This window comes from Drosophila eugracilis, unplaced genomic scaffold (genome assembly GCF_018153835.1).
Source record: "Drosophila eugracilis isolate 14026-0451.02 unplaced genomic scaffold, ASM1815383v1 contig_367, whole genome shotgun sequence".
NCBI classification, from domain to species: Eukaryota; Metazoa; Arthropoda; class Insecta; order Diptera; family Drosophilidae; genus Drosophila; species Drosophila eugracilis.
Window position 1 is genome coordinate 1153713 of NW_024573224.1, and position 16383 is coordinate 1170095.

The following is a 16383-nucleotide window of genomic DNA, read 5'->3' on the forward strand; positions in this document are numbered from 1 at the left end:
CTCTTCCAGCCGGAATGGATGCGCTCAAAGGAGTACTGGGATCGTGGATTCGAAGAGCGCTTTGATGCGCAGAAAAAGGACAAACAGCGGCCACCACTGAAGATCATAGTGGTCCCGCACTCCCATAATGATCCTGGATGGTTAAAGACTTTCACTAACTACTTCCAGTCGGACTCGCGGCAGATCCTCAACCTGCTGGTTACCAAGATGCAGGAGTACACAGACATGACCTTCATTTGGTCGGAGATCAGTTTCCTGCAACTGTGGTGGGATCAGGCGCATCCCACCAAACAACGAGCTCTGAAGCGACTGATTGACGCTGGACGCATTGAGATCACCACCGGTGGATGGGTGATGACGGACGAGGCGAATGTCCATATTTATCCGATGCTGGATCAGCTTATCGAAGGTCACCAGTGGCTGAAGAACAACCTGAATGTGACACCAAAAGTAGGATGGTCTATAGATCCATTTGGTCATGGCAGTACGGTGCCGTATCTGCTATCTGGAGCAAATTTCGAGGGTACCATCATCCAGCGGATTCACTACGCCTGGAAACAGTGGTTTGCCCGTCAGCAGTCGGGTGACTTCATCTGGAAGCCGTATTGGAGGAGTAGAAATGGAAAGGATAGTGAAACTGGCAGTCTGCTTACCCATAACATGCCTTTCGATATTTACTCGATAAAGGGTTCCTGTGGCCCTCATCCCTTTATCTGCCTAAACTTTGACTTCCGCAAGATTCCCGGAGAGTACACAGAGTACTCGGTGAAGGCTCAATTCATCACTGACGACAATCTGGAGTCCAAAGCGCAGCTGCTGCTGGAACAATATTCCAGAACTGCCTCACTTTTTCCACACAACGTGGCTCTTATCCCGGTGGGCGATGACTTTCGGTACAACAAGGACCGTGAAGTGGATCAGCAGTATCAGAACTACAAGAAGCTTATAGATCACATCATGGCCAATAAACGACTTTATAACGCGGATATCCGATTTGGCACTCCCAGTGACTACTTCGAGGCCATCAAGGAGCGCATGAAGGATCGTACTCCTGGTTTTCCAAGCTTCAAGGGTGATTTCTTTGTGTACTCAGATATTTTCTCGGAAGGCAGACCAGCTTACTGGTCGGGTTACTTTACAACACGTCCCTTCTATAAACTGCTAAGCTCGGAGCTGGAGCACCAGCTGCGTTCCGCAGAGATCGTCTTTACCCTGGCATACAACACTGCTCGCCAGGCGAAGCGGGAGAATGCGATCAAGATTTATGAGAAGAACTACGAGCTGATTATTAATGCCAGACGGAATCTGGGACTCTTTCAGCATCACGATGCTATCACTGGTACCTCAAAGGCAGCAGTGATGCGGGATTATGCTATGCGCCTGTTTGAGAGCACCCAGAACATGGTTAAAATGCAGGAGTCCTGCTTGGAGCTCCTTCTGCAGAAGGGACAGCCTCGAAACCATGGCTTTCTACTCAGCGAATTCGAGCGAGATAACTTCAATAAGCTTCCCAGAAAGATGCCCATTCAAATGGCCAATGGCGACGATTCAACGCCCACTGTTTCGGCGGGCGAGGGAGGAGCTGGTGGCTCAGCTTCCACAGGATCAGTGGGCAGCTTTGTCCTTTACAATTCGTTGGCTCAGAAGCGGTTAGAAATCGTTACGCTCCGTGTCCAGCATCCCAATGTAAAGATACTTAACGATAAGGGCGTGGAATTGAATCACATTCAGATCAATCCGGTATGGAATATCACGGATACCTACGAACAGGGCTTGGGCACCTCTGTCTCTGGTACAGTGGGACGTATTCGCACCTCGACCCGTCAATTCGAAGTAATGTTCGTGGCTGAACTGGAGCCTTTGTCTCTTACCACGTATCGGGTCCAAGTAGACGAAGTTAACTTCAAGCGGAACATAGCCACCATCTACTGTGAGGACTGCACGGAAACGACGACAGCAGCTGTGAGTCCAGCGGAGGAAACCGAAGCCTTGCCAGCTCCTGTTTTCCAGGCACATGGCAAGCCGGAGGGTGAGTTTCTAATAAAATGAATTACGTAAGAAAACTTAACTTATGTATAAAATATCACCCATAGGCGACATTCAGTTGGAAAACCCCCACATGCGTCTGCTGTTCGACGAGAAGAGCGGTTTCCTCAAGACCATCACGCGCAAAAACCAAAAAAAGGAGCTACTCAAGCCTCTTCAGTGCAATATCAAGTTCGCCGCATATCGCAGTGCCCAGTTCCACTCGGGTGCTTATCTTTTCAAAACCGATCCCGAGCAAAGCGAGGCGGAGAAAGAAGTGCTTGAGGGCTACACTGATATGCGCATCATCATCACCTCAGGTCCAATAGCCAGTGACGTGACCGTCATCTATGGACCCTTTTTAGCTCACACAGTGCGAATCTTCAACACGCGGACACACCTCGATGCCGCAATATATGTGGAAAACGATATAGACTTTGAGCCGCCACCCAAAAATCGGGAGACTGAGCTGTTTATGCGGCTGGTGACTAACATCGATAATATTGCTCAAGTGCCGCAGCAGCGGGATCCGCTGAAGGAACCATCAGATACGGCAACCATGCCCGAGTTGCCTGTCTTCTACAGTGATCAGAATGGCTTCCAGTATCATGAGTAAGTTGAGAAAAGCAGGAAAAACCAAGAAACCACTAACTAAATTTGTCCTCCATTTATTTAGACGCATCAAGGTACCGGCTATCGGAATCGAAGGCAATTACTTTCCCATCACTTCGGGCGCGTTTATCCAAGACTCTCGACTACGTCTTACCCTGCTAACCACTCATGCTCAAGGAGTGGCTAGTTATGAGCCAGGCCAGCTGGAGGTCATGCTGGACAGACGAACACTGTATGACGATTACCGTGGAATGGGCGAAGGCGTCGTGGACAGCCGACTTACGCGCCACAAGTTCTGGCTGCTTGTAGAGGACCTACCTGGTGGTCAGCATGTTACCCAGCCACCCAGTTACAAGGTTCTCAGCCAACAGGCCCAACATCTGGCCAACAACCTGCGTTACCCGCCGAATCTCTACTTCGTTAGCAGTCTGGAGCAACCAGAACTGACCGCCGCCCTGTTGCCTTTGGTTAGGCTTTTACCTAAAGGAGCGCTACCCTGCGACGTTCACCTGACTACCCTGCGTACCCTATCCGATCCGGAGCTGCAGCTGTTTCCGTCCGCCTCGGCGCTGCTAGTATTGCATCGTCAAGGCTTCGACTGCAGTGTTAGCGCTGGCAGGGAATTATCCATGGAGTCAGTATGTCCCCTATCCAGCAAGGGATTGGGCAACGTTCAGTTGGGTCGCCTTACACTACACACAATCGAGGCAACCAGTTTGACGGGGACGGAGCAGAAACCGTCAAAGGAAAGCTTTCACATACGGTCTCTGGCTGAAGTCAGTCTGGAACCCATGGAGCTGCGAACCTTCAACCTTACATTCCGCTCGGAGGTGTAAGGTCGTCACAGACTATCTAGCGGAAATATTTACTATATTTATTTGTGGTTTAGTTCTAATAGTTAGTGGTAAACGCCAAGTGCAAAGTTTTCAGCTTTATTTAGTTCTCGTCACGTCTACACTCTCTGTCTCCAACAGTTTTGAAAGTACAAAGCACACGACATAGTTATAATCATAAAACAGGGTGGTTAGGTTTTTTTTTTGTTGATTCATATAGAATGAAGGTTTATGAATAATTCTAAGCAAATTTGTCTTACTGATTGATCGCTGGTTTGCTAGGTTAAAGCTTAAGAAAAAATGAGGCTAGTTTAAAATCTTTAAGACCAATTTGATCCAAGTGAAAATATGCTTAGAGTTAGCCATAGATAATTGTTAGATTTGTAGAATCCATAGTTTATTTTAAGTATTATTCGACCCACCCAAACATAAACAAACCTACATCATGACTTAATGCAATAGGCCAAAACTAAGCAACTCGACTGCCCTGGGCAATGCATTCCGGTTAGCCAGTCCCTCATTATTAAAACATTTGTGCAATAATCTTGAACTAAACCGCACTATGGAAATGATATAGCTTAGATTAAGGACTAGCTTCATTTTAGATGGAAATATTTAGACAGAAAATTAGATAAATTTTGGTTTTAGTTTGCGCGATTGGCGTTCGCATCGATTTGTTTAGACTGATTAGCCTAAAACGATTGCAAAATTGGCATGTATTATTAATCTCAATTAATCTGTAACCAATCCTAGATCTAAATCTCAACTAACCAAAATACAGAAATATCTCGATTGTAAAATCCCTAAATATATATACACAGCAAGTGTATGTAGGATATAAGTTTTAAATGAGCAACGTAGTGGGGTAGCAAAAAAAAGATATAAGCCAAATATTACATTACATTCACTAGCAATATTGTAAATAGTCGATTAGGATTTCCAGGCACGGTAAAAAATAGCTCTAATAACCGATAAAAACCACTTAGACCTAAGTCTCCCTCTCAGCTCTGGTATACATGACGTATACGAGGGTCATTCAAATAGTTACTACTGACTACAGAAACAAAGCATTCAAAGCAAACAAGACATAAACTTTAGAACTTTAAATCCAGAACGTAAGAGAAAAGCAAAGATCAATGGATCACTTCTAACGGATACAACTGTTTTGTGTATTTATTTATAAAAACTTATTCATTATATCTAATTTTATGGATACAAGGAAATAAAGTATTAAATGAAACCAATTATGAAAAGTTTGTTTTGTTTTGGTTGGAATAACTTTTTGTTATATGATTTCCTCTATTGATATATGTACATATAGGAAATATATTAAGCTAAGTTGAATCTTCGATTTCTTAAAGGAAACTCATATAAGCAGAAATACTTTTAACACTCAGTGTAGCTACGAAACTAAATTAATAAGCTCCCTAAAGTATGTTTCGTTTGTTGGTTATAAAAATTGATTTAAAGAAACAAATTTTTGGGTATTCAATTACAACTTTTAAATATTTAACATTGAAATCTCAACCAAAACCATCATTTCCGTAATACCTATTTTTATTTTAACCTAAGTCCCCTGTTATTTTAGTACCCACTTAACTAGTTAACAGGAAAGAAATCCACAGACACTAGTCAAATATTGATTCGCTAATTTGTCGCTTGCCCTCAGTCCGGAACCACTTCGTACATGTTTGCGCCCTTCATGAGCAAATAGCCGCCCAAGTTGGCCATTTCCACCAGCTGATTGAAGCCGGTCAAGATGCCAGCTCGCGTTCCGATCTCCTTCAGCTCATCGAACTCAAAGATTCGCCGTCCCAAAGCCGCCGAGCGTTTTTGTAACAAGTGCACAAAATTGCGCAGCTGAGCGCTTTTACCACCTCCACCACCACCTCTGCGAACTTCGGATCCTCTAGAGTCCGCCTTGAGGCTGGTCTGGGTGATGCTTTCGGTCAGCAGGGCGATCACATCGCGCACGTGCTGGGTACTGACCACGTGGGACAAGTCCAGACGAGCACGTGCCTGGGACAGGTGAATAAGACCAAGGAGTTGTCTGAAATGGGATTAAAAGATTACTAAATTTTAAGAATTTTCTTTAAGTATGATGTCATTAAGAAGAAAATTATTCTAAAAAAGATAACCAAAAACATAATTAATAAATCGTACACGTGAAACAAAGTTAACCTTATAGTTCCTTAAAAAGTTTCCTTTCCCAAATTTGGAAAGCAAGTTTGTTGCTTGAATCTTTTGATTTCCCTTTTGGCATATTCTTAGCTATTTCAGCCAAGTTTATTTAAACTAGCGCCTTAGGCCTTGGGTCGGCCCCATCTTCTTGAACCCTAATTAATTTCGCATCTTGTTTTCGTCATCATTTACGTCGTGGTAAACAGTTCTATTCAGAAGTTTGATAATCTACATAAATCCATATTTGCCTAAAACTTGTTTTGCCAAAGAACAATTTTGGTAATCATAGGCCCAGATGGTTGTAACATCATGCCTTATAACTGCTAGCTTGGCCGAAACCCCAAAATGTAAACATAAATCAGTTGGATGTGGGCGACTAAGTGCCCAGCATCGAACATGTTCCAACGCGTTTTGCCTTTTCATTTTTGTTTTGATTTTCGGAAACCAACGCATTTCTCGAGGGAAGTTTTGAAACCGATCATTACAGCAACTGCAACGGCAGAGACTGAAACTGAGGCTGAGGCAGCGAGCCCTCAACTCATCCATAGGCCATAACGGCACGCATCTGTTTGGGCCGCGTTTCATTCTCGGCTCGCACGTTGGCGCAAACGGTTCATTAGCTGGCAGATCGGTTCGGCTCCGGTTTATATTGGATTGGCTGAGTTTAGGCCAAAAGTGCATTTCCTAACATTGGCATTGGCCAGGCAGCAGAAGCCCCTGGGTCTGGTCATCTGCTTTGTTTTACTTCATTTATTTCGAGTCGCGTCGCGTTGATGAAATTCCGCTTCTTATTGTTATTGGTGCGCTGGCGTTGCATTTGATTGGAGTTTGAGTGACGAAAGTGCCAAGAGTCTTTTCAAAGTCAATCAATTAGAGGGTGCATTACGATTGCAGCGATTCGATACATTCATCCCACGATGATGCTACACATCGTGATATTAACGACGATTTTTACGGCTGCGCAATGCTTTCAATTGAACAGTAAGTTGATATCTTTTTTAACACCTAATAATCAATATTCAGGATTTATATTCGGTACTAATTTGATTTATGACCCTATAAAAAAATTCTGATAGTTGTTGAATAAGAAAGAGTTTTATAACAATAAGTTGCAGTCAAATGTTTATAAATTCAAATAGTCAAATTTATGAAATATGACTATTAAATTTGTAGTCAAATATTAAATATGCTAATATTTGCCTCTATACTTGTAGATAGAACACGGATTAGTAAGTATAATTTACAAATTGTGGTTAAAACCACAAATCATGTAAAGTCTATGATTAATTTATCTTGAATAAGCGTTTTTCGTGTTTCCTATTGCTAACCGGGGAAGTTCTAAACCGTTAAAATAGAAAAAAAAATCACATAATCCATTATGCAGTGACATTTGTTCAGATTGCATGTTATGCTTGTCAATCGATATAACTATAGAACCTATAGAACACTTTGCCAAAGGTAGTATTACCCTAATATGCACCTGTGCCTCCCACTTGCGTGTTCTGTGGTAAAAGTTCCCCTCCCAAATTGGTGGCTCAAAAACCTCTCGAGACTTCGATGACGGAGCAGTATTTTGACAAACAATTAACTCAGCCAAAGTGTCTGGAATTTGACAAGAGATTGAGGCACTCACTTGACCAGCAAAAAAAAAAAGGCAAAACAATTACAATATTTACATTTGTATATTTGGTTATTCGATTCAATCGGAATAGAGATGAAGATGCAGCAAAGCAAATGCAAAACAAGTTCAAGTTCGTCCAAAGGAAACAAGTTTCCTTTCACTTGAGTTAACACTGTCCATTGAACCCGGGATTGTAGTTCTAGCGAAAAAGGATCTGCCCAGTCTAGAAACTAGTTTCTCACTTAATGAGCTGATTCATCCGACTGATTCCTCATGATGTTTCTCGATCTGTTCTTTCCCTTCCGCCTTGCAGTGACGCAGTTCTACGAGATGCCGCCGCTTTACGACTTGGATGACTATGATCGCTGCCTCCAGGAGTTTGACGGCCAGGGGTCTACATACTGTTTTGTCCGGGCGGAAGTTCAGCCAAATGAGTCGGTGGCTGCCTGGCGGGCTATTACTGAGATTTCGCAGTACGATCGCCATCATTTTGATCACAAGCAGCTTTACTTTGGCCTTTGCCTGCGCGAATGTGAGGCTTCTCTGGCCGGGTTGGATAAAAGTGAACTGGATGCTCTGCAAGCCGGCTTGCTGTCGGAAAATGCGAAGGTAAGGCCACACGAAGGTGTCACCTCATTGGGATCGATTCAGCTGCGGCTAACGATCGATTTAATTCAATCTTCAAACATGCTATTGACCAGATGCAGATATTTCAAAACCCATCTCTCTGGCCGAGGCGTCGGCCGTAATGGTCAATCAACAATCATCGGACACAGAAGCCGGGATAACAACGCCAAAGTTTATTCAACTCGCGTTTAACGTGAGCCGCAGATTAACTGAACAGTGGCGTAGCTTGGGGGGATTTTAGGTTTTTATACAGATTTTTTTTTAATTATGAGTTATACATTCTCGGAAGGAAAGGAAGCGGAATCTTATATCTTAAAGCTATAATTATTGATTAATTTAAAAACCTATAAAAAAGTTACAACATTTGAGTAGTTATTTTAAAACATATTTTAGTCTTTATAAACACGTTTGCTGTTTTTTGAAAGTGTTTAAATTTCAAGGGCTCTTCGAGACAAAAGTAAATTCCCAGAATAAACATGAAATGTTTCATTGATAGGGCACCTTTCGCTGACGCCTCTGGCTAAATGCGTGATCTCTATCTTCATTACCTATAAATATTGCATAAATTACAGCCGGAAAATCCGCTGATTAAACATCGGATGGCTGGGTAATGGGAGCTGGCAGATGAGAGATGATGGGAATGGTGTGGCGATGCCATTGATGCAGTCGCCATCAAAATGCATTTACGATTGCTGATTAAACAAAGCTTTTGTATTGACTTAGGCGTTGGCCAAAAATGGAAATGGGCGGCGAAACAGCGAAATCCGATCCAATTCCATCAAACTCAAATCACACTCATTTCTTTCAAGGCCAAGGGCCTGACGTTGACATTTTTGTATTTTTAACGATCCCCCCATGGTCGTTTTTATTTGGCAGGTGAATGTGTATCTGGACTTGTTCTCGATGGAAGGCACAAATCGCCAGCGGCATCAGCGATTGACGAATGCCTGCTTAAATTGGCGGCTGCAGAGTCGTGGTTTCGGGGTGCTGGCCAAGAGCGTTGTGGAGTATTGTGATGATGCAGGACATCAGGTGGAAGATGGTGAGTATATAAGGCAAAGAACCATACCTTATATAACCATCTATCTCCTTTCTAGATGCTTGGAACCTGACCTTCTATGGGATCCTTGGAGCCCTTTTGGTTCTGGCCTGCCTGGGAAGTCTAGTGGATCTGCACCTAAAACGTGGGCGTCATGACAAAATGCTTAAGGAACGGGATCACTACAAAACTCCACCCAAGAGTACCGCCCAACAGGTGCTGCTCACTTTTTCGGTGGCACGCAATTGGTATCGCCTCAATCAGGAGCCAACTGGGAAGATCGGACGCGAGTTAAGATTCCTTGACTGCTTCAAGTTCTTTGCCATGTTTATGGTGATTTTTGCGCATACTAACTGGGTGATATATGAGAGCGCCATTAGTAACCCTCAGGACCCGGAGCGATTGCTTCACACTGCAGCGGGCACCTTACTCGTTTCGGGTTCACTGATTACAGTAACCTTTTTTGTGATTAGTGGCTTGTTGTTGACCATCAACTGGTTGGCCGTTTCTCGTGCTATACAATCCAAAAAGGAAACTTGGAGTTTCGGCCAGTATGCTCAGCTTTTTGTTAAGTTTAATATCTTTCGGTACATCCGGTTGACCATTCCGTATGCCTTTGTCCTGCTCATGAGCGGAGTTTACTTCGAGAATGCCGGTGGTCCATTGTGGAGACACATCTTTGAGCGGGAGCAGCTGGCCTGTAGACGCAACTGGTGGACCAATCTTTTATACATCAACAATTTCGTGCGAACGGATGAGCGGGTACGTGATTTGACCAATGATTAAGGTAATCCCAGTTAAAATCCACATTCTCTTCCTAAAGTGCCTGCTCCAAGGTTGGTATTTGGCAGCGGACACTCATTCCTTTGTGCTTAGTTTGGTGCTGCTGATGCTGGGTCACCGGTTTGCTAGATGGAGCAAGCATCTGTATGCTGGCATTTTAGCTCTATTCGTGGCCATTCCGATGGTGCTCACGTATGCCATGGACTACTATCCCATTTTTATACCAACACCACAGTAAGTAATTTGGATGCTTCATTTAGTTATAGTTGATCATTCTAACTTATGCGTTAAACAGAACCCAGAAGGATTCCTTTATCGGAGATCGTCAGTTTACCGAGTTTTACACTTCGTCCTTGATGAACTTCGGTTGCTATTTCTGTGGAATCTTGGCTGCTTTGGTCTACGATCAGTTGGCCCTTAAACAATATAAGCTACGAGAACTGAAGAGTTTCCAGCTACTCTGGTTCACCCTCATCCCGGTGGGTATCCTTTGGCTGTTCAGCGCTCATCCCATCTTCCAGCACTATTACGTATCTCCATCTGCGATTTGGGGAGCTCTGTATGCCGGCCTGCAGCGAAATATCTGGGGCTTTGGCCTAGGAATCTTCATTGTGGGCATGGCCAGCAAAGTGGGTTGTGAGTATTGGTTAAGACAGTTTTTAAGGATATCCTATTATATGGTTTTACCTTCCATCAGGGATCTTCCGAAAATTTGCCTGTCTGCCAATTTTCCGTATTATGGGACGCCTCACCTATGGAGCCTTTATCGTGCATCTATTTGTGGCTAGGATAGTCATAGCCACGGTGCGGGAACCAATCTACTTTGGCACTGGCATGATGGTGAGTGACCTTTTACTTTTTAAACAATTTACTGCATTATTTTCAATACTTTTCTATCCACAGTTCGCCTTCATCTTCTTTACGGTGACTATGTCCTACCTGTGCTCCTTCCTGCTTGCCATCTTTTTGGAGCTTCCCGTCTCCTCTTTCCTTAAGCTAATGAGATAGCTCAATAACTTAACTTATAGATTAAATATAACTAGAATAAAGAACATAACTTAAACCCACACCAAAAAAAAAAATTTACTCACCCTGCTCCAATCTGGCTATGATCGCCTTCATCTTGCCCGCTGCTTCCTTGCAGCTCCAGAAAGAATCTTAAAATAGCATTGCTGGCCTCCTCGTTCAGGAGCGGACTCACTTCCTGGCGGGCATAAGCCAAAAACTTCTTGATCAGAATGGGTGGCAGCAGGTCCATGTCGCTATCCTCTGGCAAGAGTTCCAGCCGCTTGTCCAAATCGTAATCTTGCTGCATAACGCTGTCATTGTCATCCTCCGTTTTTATAGAGTCTTTTTCTCCTGTCCCCGGCACATGAAAGGTGGCCTCGCACATGGAATCGCTCATCTTGGGTTTCATAGCATACCGCGCTGCAATCCTAGCCCGCTTTTTGGCACCAGCATGGAGAGCCCTTACATGGGCAGTCAGAGACATGTCCCGCTCGGAGGGCTTGTCTAGTAATACGTAGACCAGATGAAATTTACGAAGCAGGGCTGGAGTAATATTGATATTCTGCAGGAGGTAACGACCCTCATCGTACTGTCCTCTTTGGGGGTTTGCGCAGGCTATTACTGTTGGTTGTGTTGGGAACGATGCGAAGGCTCCAGGCAGTGGAATGTTCATTTCTCCCGATTGTAGGCACTGCAATAGTACTGCCTGCTTGGAGGCAAGCTTGTCCACATCATCCAGTGTGCAGTGCCCGCCTCCTCCAGCCGTCATCAATGCACCTGCTTGGAGGACGCGTTTGTTCCTTCCAACGAAGGTCACTCCCAATTGCTGGGCTGATTGGGTCCCTCGCTTTCCACTTACGTGGGCACCGCGTTCTGTGATCTGAGCACAGCTTTGGAGGATCTTGGTCTTGCCGATACCAGGATCGCCCACCAGGAGAATATTGATGGCTTCATCTTCTGCCCCTTTACCTCCGAGAAGGGATAGCAAACAGGCGGCCTTGGGAAGCTCATGTCCATAAACCTCCGGGGCAATGGATTGCACAAGGAGCTTGAAGGAATTGGATTCCGCATTGATCATGGCAATGGCTTCCAAGTCGCGATCGCTAAATTCCCGCTTAATGCCAGCAGCATCCTGAATGCTGACTGCCTTGAGATAGGCCTGCATCTGATTGGAAGCATCTCCTGCTGATGTATCCTCGCCCAGTTCCTGCAGCTTAAGTACTCCGGCTATAATGACTTCTTGGCCAACTCTTATAGAATCTACCAGATCGTGTCGCAGTTCTACATCAATTTCCCCAGCGACGCTGCTTTCGAAATCATGGACTGAAGTCAGACTGGACTCCTCAAGGCGAATGATCTGCCTGATTGAAAGCCGAGTGTATGGAGAGTTACGAAGCGGCAGAAACTCATCCCTCGCCACGCATTCAGATCGTTTGCATTGGTAAGGGCGTGGCTGAAATGTTCCTCGTTGGCGCATAGCGATCTCCATCTGGCAGCGGCTGCAGCGAAAAGCCTGCCAAGTCAAGCTGTAGCTGGGCTCTCCTACACTGGTCACAGTTCCGCGGATTGAGAGCAAAGTGTCCACGCGGGAGTGGGTGATTCCTTCCATATTATCTACTTTCACAAAGTCTATCGGTCGCACGTAGATTTTGCGTAGCCGTGTAGTTGGTGGAATATACTGTTCCGGAGTGGAGACTACACTAGCCGAGGAATCATTGCAATCTAGGACGTGGTTCACCACCACCGTATGCATGGCCAAAGATAGGGTGGCCAGCGTGCGAAGAGGGTGCTCTCTGATATCATCGGACAAACTAGGCCAAGCCTCCATTAGCTGGACATCTGACAAAATGGTCAGGGCGAGCAGGGGAAAGAATCCCCGATCACGAATCATCATAAAATCGTAGTTGTGAGGATTGCGTTGGTAATGTGCCGACACGGCCATAATCCTCCTTGCCAGTTCATTGCCCTCCTCGTAGTTATCGCGTAGAAAGTAAAGCCGCCAACCGGAATGAGCTCGTGGATTGTCCACCGCAATGCTCGGAACCTGAAGTCCATCCTCGGGAGCAGCATAATTCTCAGGACGCAGAAAGCTGCAGTCCAAGTGGACATCGCGTCCTCGTTTACTGGTTGTGCGGTTCCAACCTCTGGGTTGTCGGCTTTGCAGGCGGATCATCACCAGAACCGCCAGGTGCTCCAGATTCTTCCCTGTTTGGCTGTCGATTGCCACGGGCTGGGATCACACGTCCATTGCGGCGAAAGTAGAAGTACGGACGGTAAGGGCCTCCTCCACGACCACGCCCACGCACAAATCTAGATGGGGCGCGTCCCCGTGAAGGCGGTGGATTCATTTTAGTCACAAAAAGTTTAAAATTGTTCGCGCTACTATATAGCGATGGTAATTTTCTGATACGGAAAAGAATCTATCGATAGATTATTTCTGAAAAAGCAATCGAAATTTAACGGATTTTTTAAAATGTTGCACCAAAAATACCGACATTACATAAGTCCAGAATTATATGAGTTTGATTTGCCTAATACAATTTATACCTTTGTTTATTCTTGTATTGTAATAAACAATGATTACTAAGTTACTTGGTCAACAACTGGTTGGAAATCTGCAAGAGCTTCGTTTCGTGCTTTAGCAAGTCCAATTGAGCAGGTAGGAAATGCTCGAACACTTCAGATAACTTGGTCCTGACTTCGGAAAATGTCTCCAGGACAATCTTCATCTCGAGATCATTAGTCGGATGCACGGCGTCCAGTTCCAGAAGGAAATCTGTGCAGCCGTCCAGAAGGGTCATCTGCTCCAGATGAAGCTTGAAGAGCTCCTGTTGAAGGGTCTTAATGGATCTGATTTGGTGATCCAAACGCAGTGGCATTGTAGAAAGAGCTGACATTTGATCAATGTGCTTTTTAGCCATCTCATTAGAAAGTTCCTTAAGATCAGGACGTTTCGGTTCAACGACCTTTATTTCATCAGCGCTGGGAGTTTCGGTTTCTTTTTTGGTTTCAGTCTATAGAGGAAATAATGTTGTATGAACTTCAGCTAACTTTTAAAACTTACGACCGAAACACTCTTTTGGGGTGTCACCGATTTGTACTTATTATTCTTTTTACCCATTTTTTTATTTTTTAGCTAAATAACGATAAATAACTACTGATAGATCTGAATAGCAATTCGACGACTAATTCAGCGCCTTCTTTTATTAAGAAACTCTTCAAATTTAATTGAGAATACTAGGCTATCTATGATGAGTTGTTCTGTGGGCTTCTGCCCCGAAAAAGCGAATTAAGATTGAAGGGACAGTGTTCTAGACGGGCCAGCTGCTTAACCATGTCTTCTAGAAGCAGACTGTTCCGTTCGTTGGGACCCCTGATAAGCCCGTAAGCCTCAGCATTGGCGATACGATGCTGCAGGAGTGGCATATAGGGTCCTTTAAAATGCGGCTGTCCATTGGAAAATTCCGCGGGCGTAGCGGATACTGAACTTGATTCAGTTTTTAGAGGACGCCCAGATGGTTGATTTGGGCGGAACTTTGGAGCCCTATAGCTAAACTTTCTCTTCTTTTCCGCCTCTAAGTGATTCTCACTCACATCCTCGGAATCATAGTGATTATTGTAATACCGAAGGCCATAGATTGCGGGCTTGGGCTGAAAGAAAAGTTATTTAAATTTATGAAGTATTATTTCTCCTCTATACTCACAGCTCTCATGGCGCGTTCAACATCGTAGCCATCATCATCCGAGTACTCATCTTGTTCATTCTCCATATCGGTCGGAATTCTGTCGCTGTTGAGCGGCACTTGTGGCACAAATTCCGATGCACTTGCTCGAAGCCCCTGAGTGGTGATAGGGGTCAGAGGAGGAGAAGGTGGAGCAATGGATGGAGTCGGTTGTGGACTGTTTATTGACTCCAATTCAAAGCACAGCCGCTTGTAGGCCATAGCAGATCTTTCCAATTGTCTGATATTCAGTTGGCCAGAGATATTGCCCACGTTCTGAATAAAGTTTTTACTTTGATCCATAGAAAGTGAAATCCAAATCTACTCCTTTTAAGGGCGCGCACACATCGAAAATTTTTGTCTTCCTTTTACGGAAATTAAGTTTGTTAAACATTTGATGTTTTAATTCTGACAGGAAAAGTTTATTGTTAAACAGTTTGAGTTTTTTTAAAGATTCAACTTAATATTTAAAAAATTATAGATTTTTGATTATTTTTCTTTAAAGTTGTAAATATTGCGCCGATTGCAATAGAGTATGACCGTGCTGAAAATAAAATACTAAAACGAGGCTATCTATCCGAATTATCGATAAGTCAGGGGTGGAAATTTCATAAATAGTGGACGCCTACAAATTGTTTTCTTTTTGTATTGAAAAAATCATAATAATTTAAAAACGTTAATTAGAAACTGGGATTTTGTACAATTAAACATGCCGGTAAGTATATAGCTCCGTGCAATAGCCAGTTCAATTTGTATCCTTGAGATATATATCGGATTTTCACCTGCTCTTGTTACCCCCTGCCAGGTAGCACTTTCCGAAAAATGCAATTTATCTAATTTTTGAACACTTTAAGGCCTACCACTCACAAATCAAAGAAGTGCGCCAGCAGGTTGGTAACTTGGCCATCCTGCCGTTGAGGACCCAGGTGCGCGGACCAGCGCCCAGTGCAAATGTTGAGAGCGACATCATCGATGAGTCACTGTACTTCTTCAAAGCGAATGTCTTCTTTCGGACATACGAAATCAAGGTGAGATCGAGGTACTAGGATCAGTGTAGTGATTATAATCCTTGACTAGTCTGTATGGCTGCAGTGTATAGAGGAAAAGATACATCTCACTCAAGGGTATTAACTGTCATGTGTTTTCCTTTATCAGTCCGATGTGGATCGTGTGCTTATCTATGTGACACTCTACATTACCGAGTGCCTGAAGAAGCTCAATCGGTCAACTAGTAAGGCTCAAGGGCAGCAGGACATGTACAGCCTGGCCATCTCTAAGTTTGACATTCCCGGCGACGCCGGTTTTCCCCTGAACGCCGTCTATGCCAAGCCGCAAACTGCCCAGGATGCGGATCTGATGCGCCAGTACCTCCTGCAATTGCGTCATGAAACCGGAAACCGTGTATTGGAGAAGGTCTTTAGCACCGAGGACGGCAAGCCTAACAAATGGTGGACATGCTTTGCCAAAAAGAAGTTCATGGAGAAGAGCCTGGCTGGACCGGGACAATAAAAATCTTACTCGAATATCCATATTTTGTTGACCGACTGGTAAAAATGCTTTGAAATTGGGATTTACTCGCAGACGGGATCCTATTTTTTAGTGTCACTGCCAAATTGTCACTATTAATTCTTTTACAATTATAAATTATTTAAATCCCTAAGATTTTCTGTTTTAAATAAATTATGTGAATTGTTTTTACAAAGTCTGTTTAAAGTGGATTAAACTCCAAGCTACGTATTTAAAACTTTGTTTTCTAACAACTGGACAGCTTTAAGAAGTTTTTGGCACTACTAATTCTAATCAAAATGGAAAGATAAATAATCAAAAAGTTTCACTGTAATCACTTGGAAATTTGAAAGTATGTATACTAAATATTACTCAGTTTATTAAATAAACTTCTTAGTCAGATTAAATGTAATCTCTTTAAACGGT

At 43.8% G+C, this 16383-nt stretch overlaps 6 protein-coding genes across 7 annotated transcripts in view; 3 read left to right on the plus strand and 3 right to left on the minus strand.

Annotated features, from left to right (window-relative positions):
* The window catches only part of LOC108116390 (alpha-mannosidase 2), a 20592-nt gene extending 15878 nt beyond the window's left edge, over positions 1–4714 (plus strand). Inside the window, exons 3-5 of the mRNA XM_017228252.2 lie at positions 10–2029; positions 2094–2637; positions 2702–4714. Of these exons, the coding sequence (XP_017083741.2) occupies positions 10–2029; positions 2094–2637; positions 2702–3473 (3336 nt within the window). The 3' untranslated portion in view covers positions 3474–4714. The remainder of the gene's footprint in view (positions 1–9; positions 2030–2093; positions 2638–2701) is intronic.
* LOC108116391 (DNA replication licensing factor REC) lies at positions 4612–13102 on the minus strand. The gene is given in 3 exon segments (XM_017228253.2): positions 4612–5520; positions 10813–12887; positions 12889–13102. Coding segments are annotated over 3 exon segments (2649 nt in total). The 5' UTR covers positions 13078–13102; the 3' UTR covers positions 4612–5135.
* On the plus strand, positions 6212–10784 carry LOC108116392 (nose resistant to fluoxetine protein 6). Its single transcript, XM_017228254.2, has 8 exons — positions 6212–6632; positions 7586–7881; positions 8776–8941; positions 8997–9700; positions 9762–9955; positions 10017–10357; positions 10419–10561; positions 10625–10784. The coding sequence occupies exons 1-8, from the start codon at positions 6569–6571 to the stop codon at positions 10727–10729; spliced, it is 2013 nt and encodes a 670-aa protein (XP_017083743.1). The 5' UTR covers positions 6212–6568; the 3' UTR covers positions 10730–10784.
* Positions 13103–13280: 178 nt separating the features above from the next.
* LOC108116295 lies at positions 13281–13918 on the minus strand. Of its 2 annotated transcripts, none has more exons than XM_017228083.2 (2): positions 13794–13918; positions 13281–13743 (listed from the first exon to the last, which is right to left on the minus strand). In XM_017228083.2, the coding sequence occupies exons 1-2, from the start codon at positions 13848–13850 to the stop codon at positions 13318–13320; spliced, it is 483 nt and encodes a 160-aa protein (XP_017083572.2). In that variant the 5' UTR covers positions 13851–13918; the 3' UTR covers positions 13281–13317. The 2 variants fall into 2 exon arrangements, with proteins under 2 accessions (XP_017083572.2, XP_017083573.2); XM_017228084.2 differs by having other exon boundaries at positions 13797–13912.
* Positions 13897–14848, minus strand: LOC108116294. The gene is made up of 2 exons (XM_017228082.2): positions 14434–14848; positions 13897–14380 (listed from the first exon to the last, which is right to left on the minus strand). The coding sequence occupies exons 1-2, from the start codon at positions 14752–14754 to the stop codon at positions 13976–13978; spliced, it is 726 nt and encodes a 241-aa protein (XP_017083571.2). The 5' UTR covers positions 14755–14848; the 3' UTR covers positions 13897–13975.
* A 190-nt stretch (positions 14849–15038) lies between these two features.
* LOC108116500 (actin-related protein 2/3 complex subunit 3) lies at positions 15039–16364 on the plus strand. The gene is made up of 3 exons (XM_017228433.2): positions 15039–15166; positions 15306–15479; positions 15607–16364. Exons 1-3 carry the CDS (start codon positions 15161–15163, stop codon positions 15958–15960), a joined length of 534 nt encoding a protein of 177 aa, XP_017083922.1. The 5' UTR covers positions 15039–15160; the 3' UTR covers positions 15961–16364.
* Positions 16365–16383: the final 19 nt, after the last annotated feature.

What these genes read in the sequence shown, in the direction of transcription:
- LOC108116392 (XM_017228254.2), top strand. Translation starts at nt 6,569, where the DNA reads ATGATGCTACACATCGTGATATTAACGACGATTTTTACGGCTGCGCAA. An exon ending in GCAATGCTTTCAATTGAACA is followed by an intron (nt 6,633 to 7,585) that starts GTAAGTTGATAT and finishes TCCGCCTTGCAG; the next exon opens with TGACGCAGTTCTACGAGATG. An exon ending in TCGTGCGAACGGATGAGCGG is followed by an intron (nt 9,701 to 9,761) that starts GTACGTGATTTG and finishes CTCTTCCTAAAG; the next exon opens with TGCCTGCTCCAAGGTTGGTA.
- LOC108116295 (XM_017228083.2), bottom strand. Translation starts at nt 13,850, where the DNA reads ATGGGTAAAAAGAATAATAAGTACAAATCGGTGACACCCCAAAAGAGT. An exon ending in CCCAAAAGAGTGTTTCGGTC is followed by an intron (nt 13,744 to 13,793) that starts GTAAGTTTTAAA and finishes TTTCCTCTATAG; the next exon opens with ACTGAAACCAAAAAAGAAAC.
- LOC108116500 (XM_017228433.2), top strand. An exon ending in TTCGGACATACGAAATCAAG is followed by an intron (nt 15,480 to 15,606) that starts GTGAGATCGAGG and finishes TTCCTTTATCAG; the next exon opens with TCCGATGTGGATCGTGTGCT.
- LOC108116294 (XM_017228082.2), bottom strand. Translation starts at nt 14,754, where the DNA reads ATGGATCAAAGTAAAAACTTTATTCAGAACGTGGGCAATATCTCTGGC. An exon ending in TTGAACGCGCCATGAGAGCT is followed by an intron (nt 14,381 to 14,433) that starts GTGAGTATAGAG and finishes CTTTTCTTTCAG; the next exon opens with CCCAAGCCCGCAATCTATGG.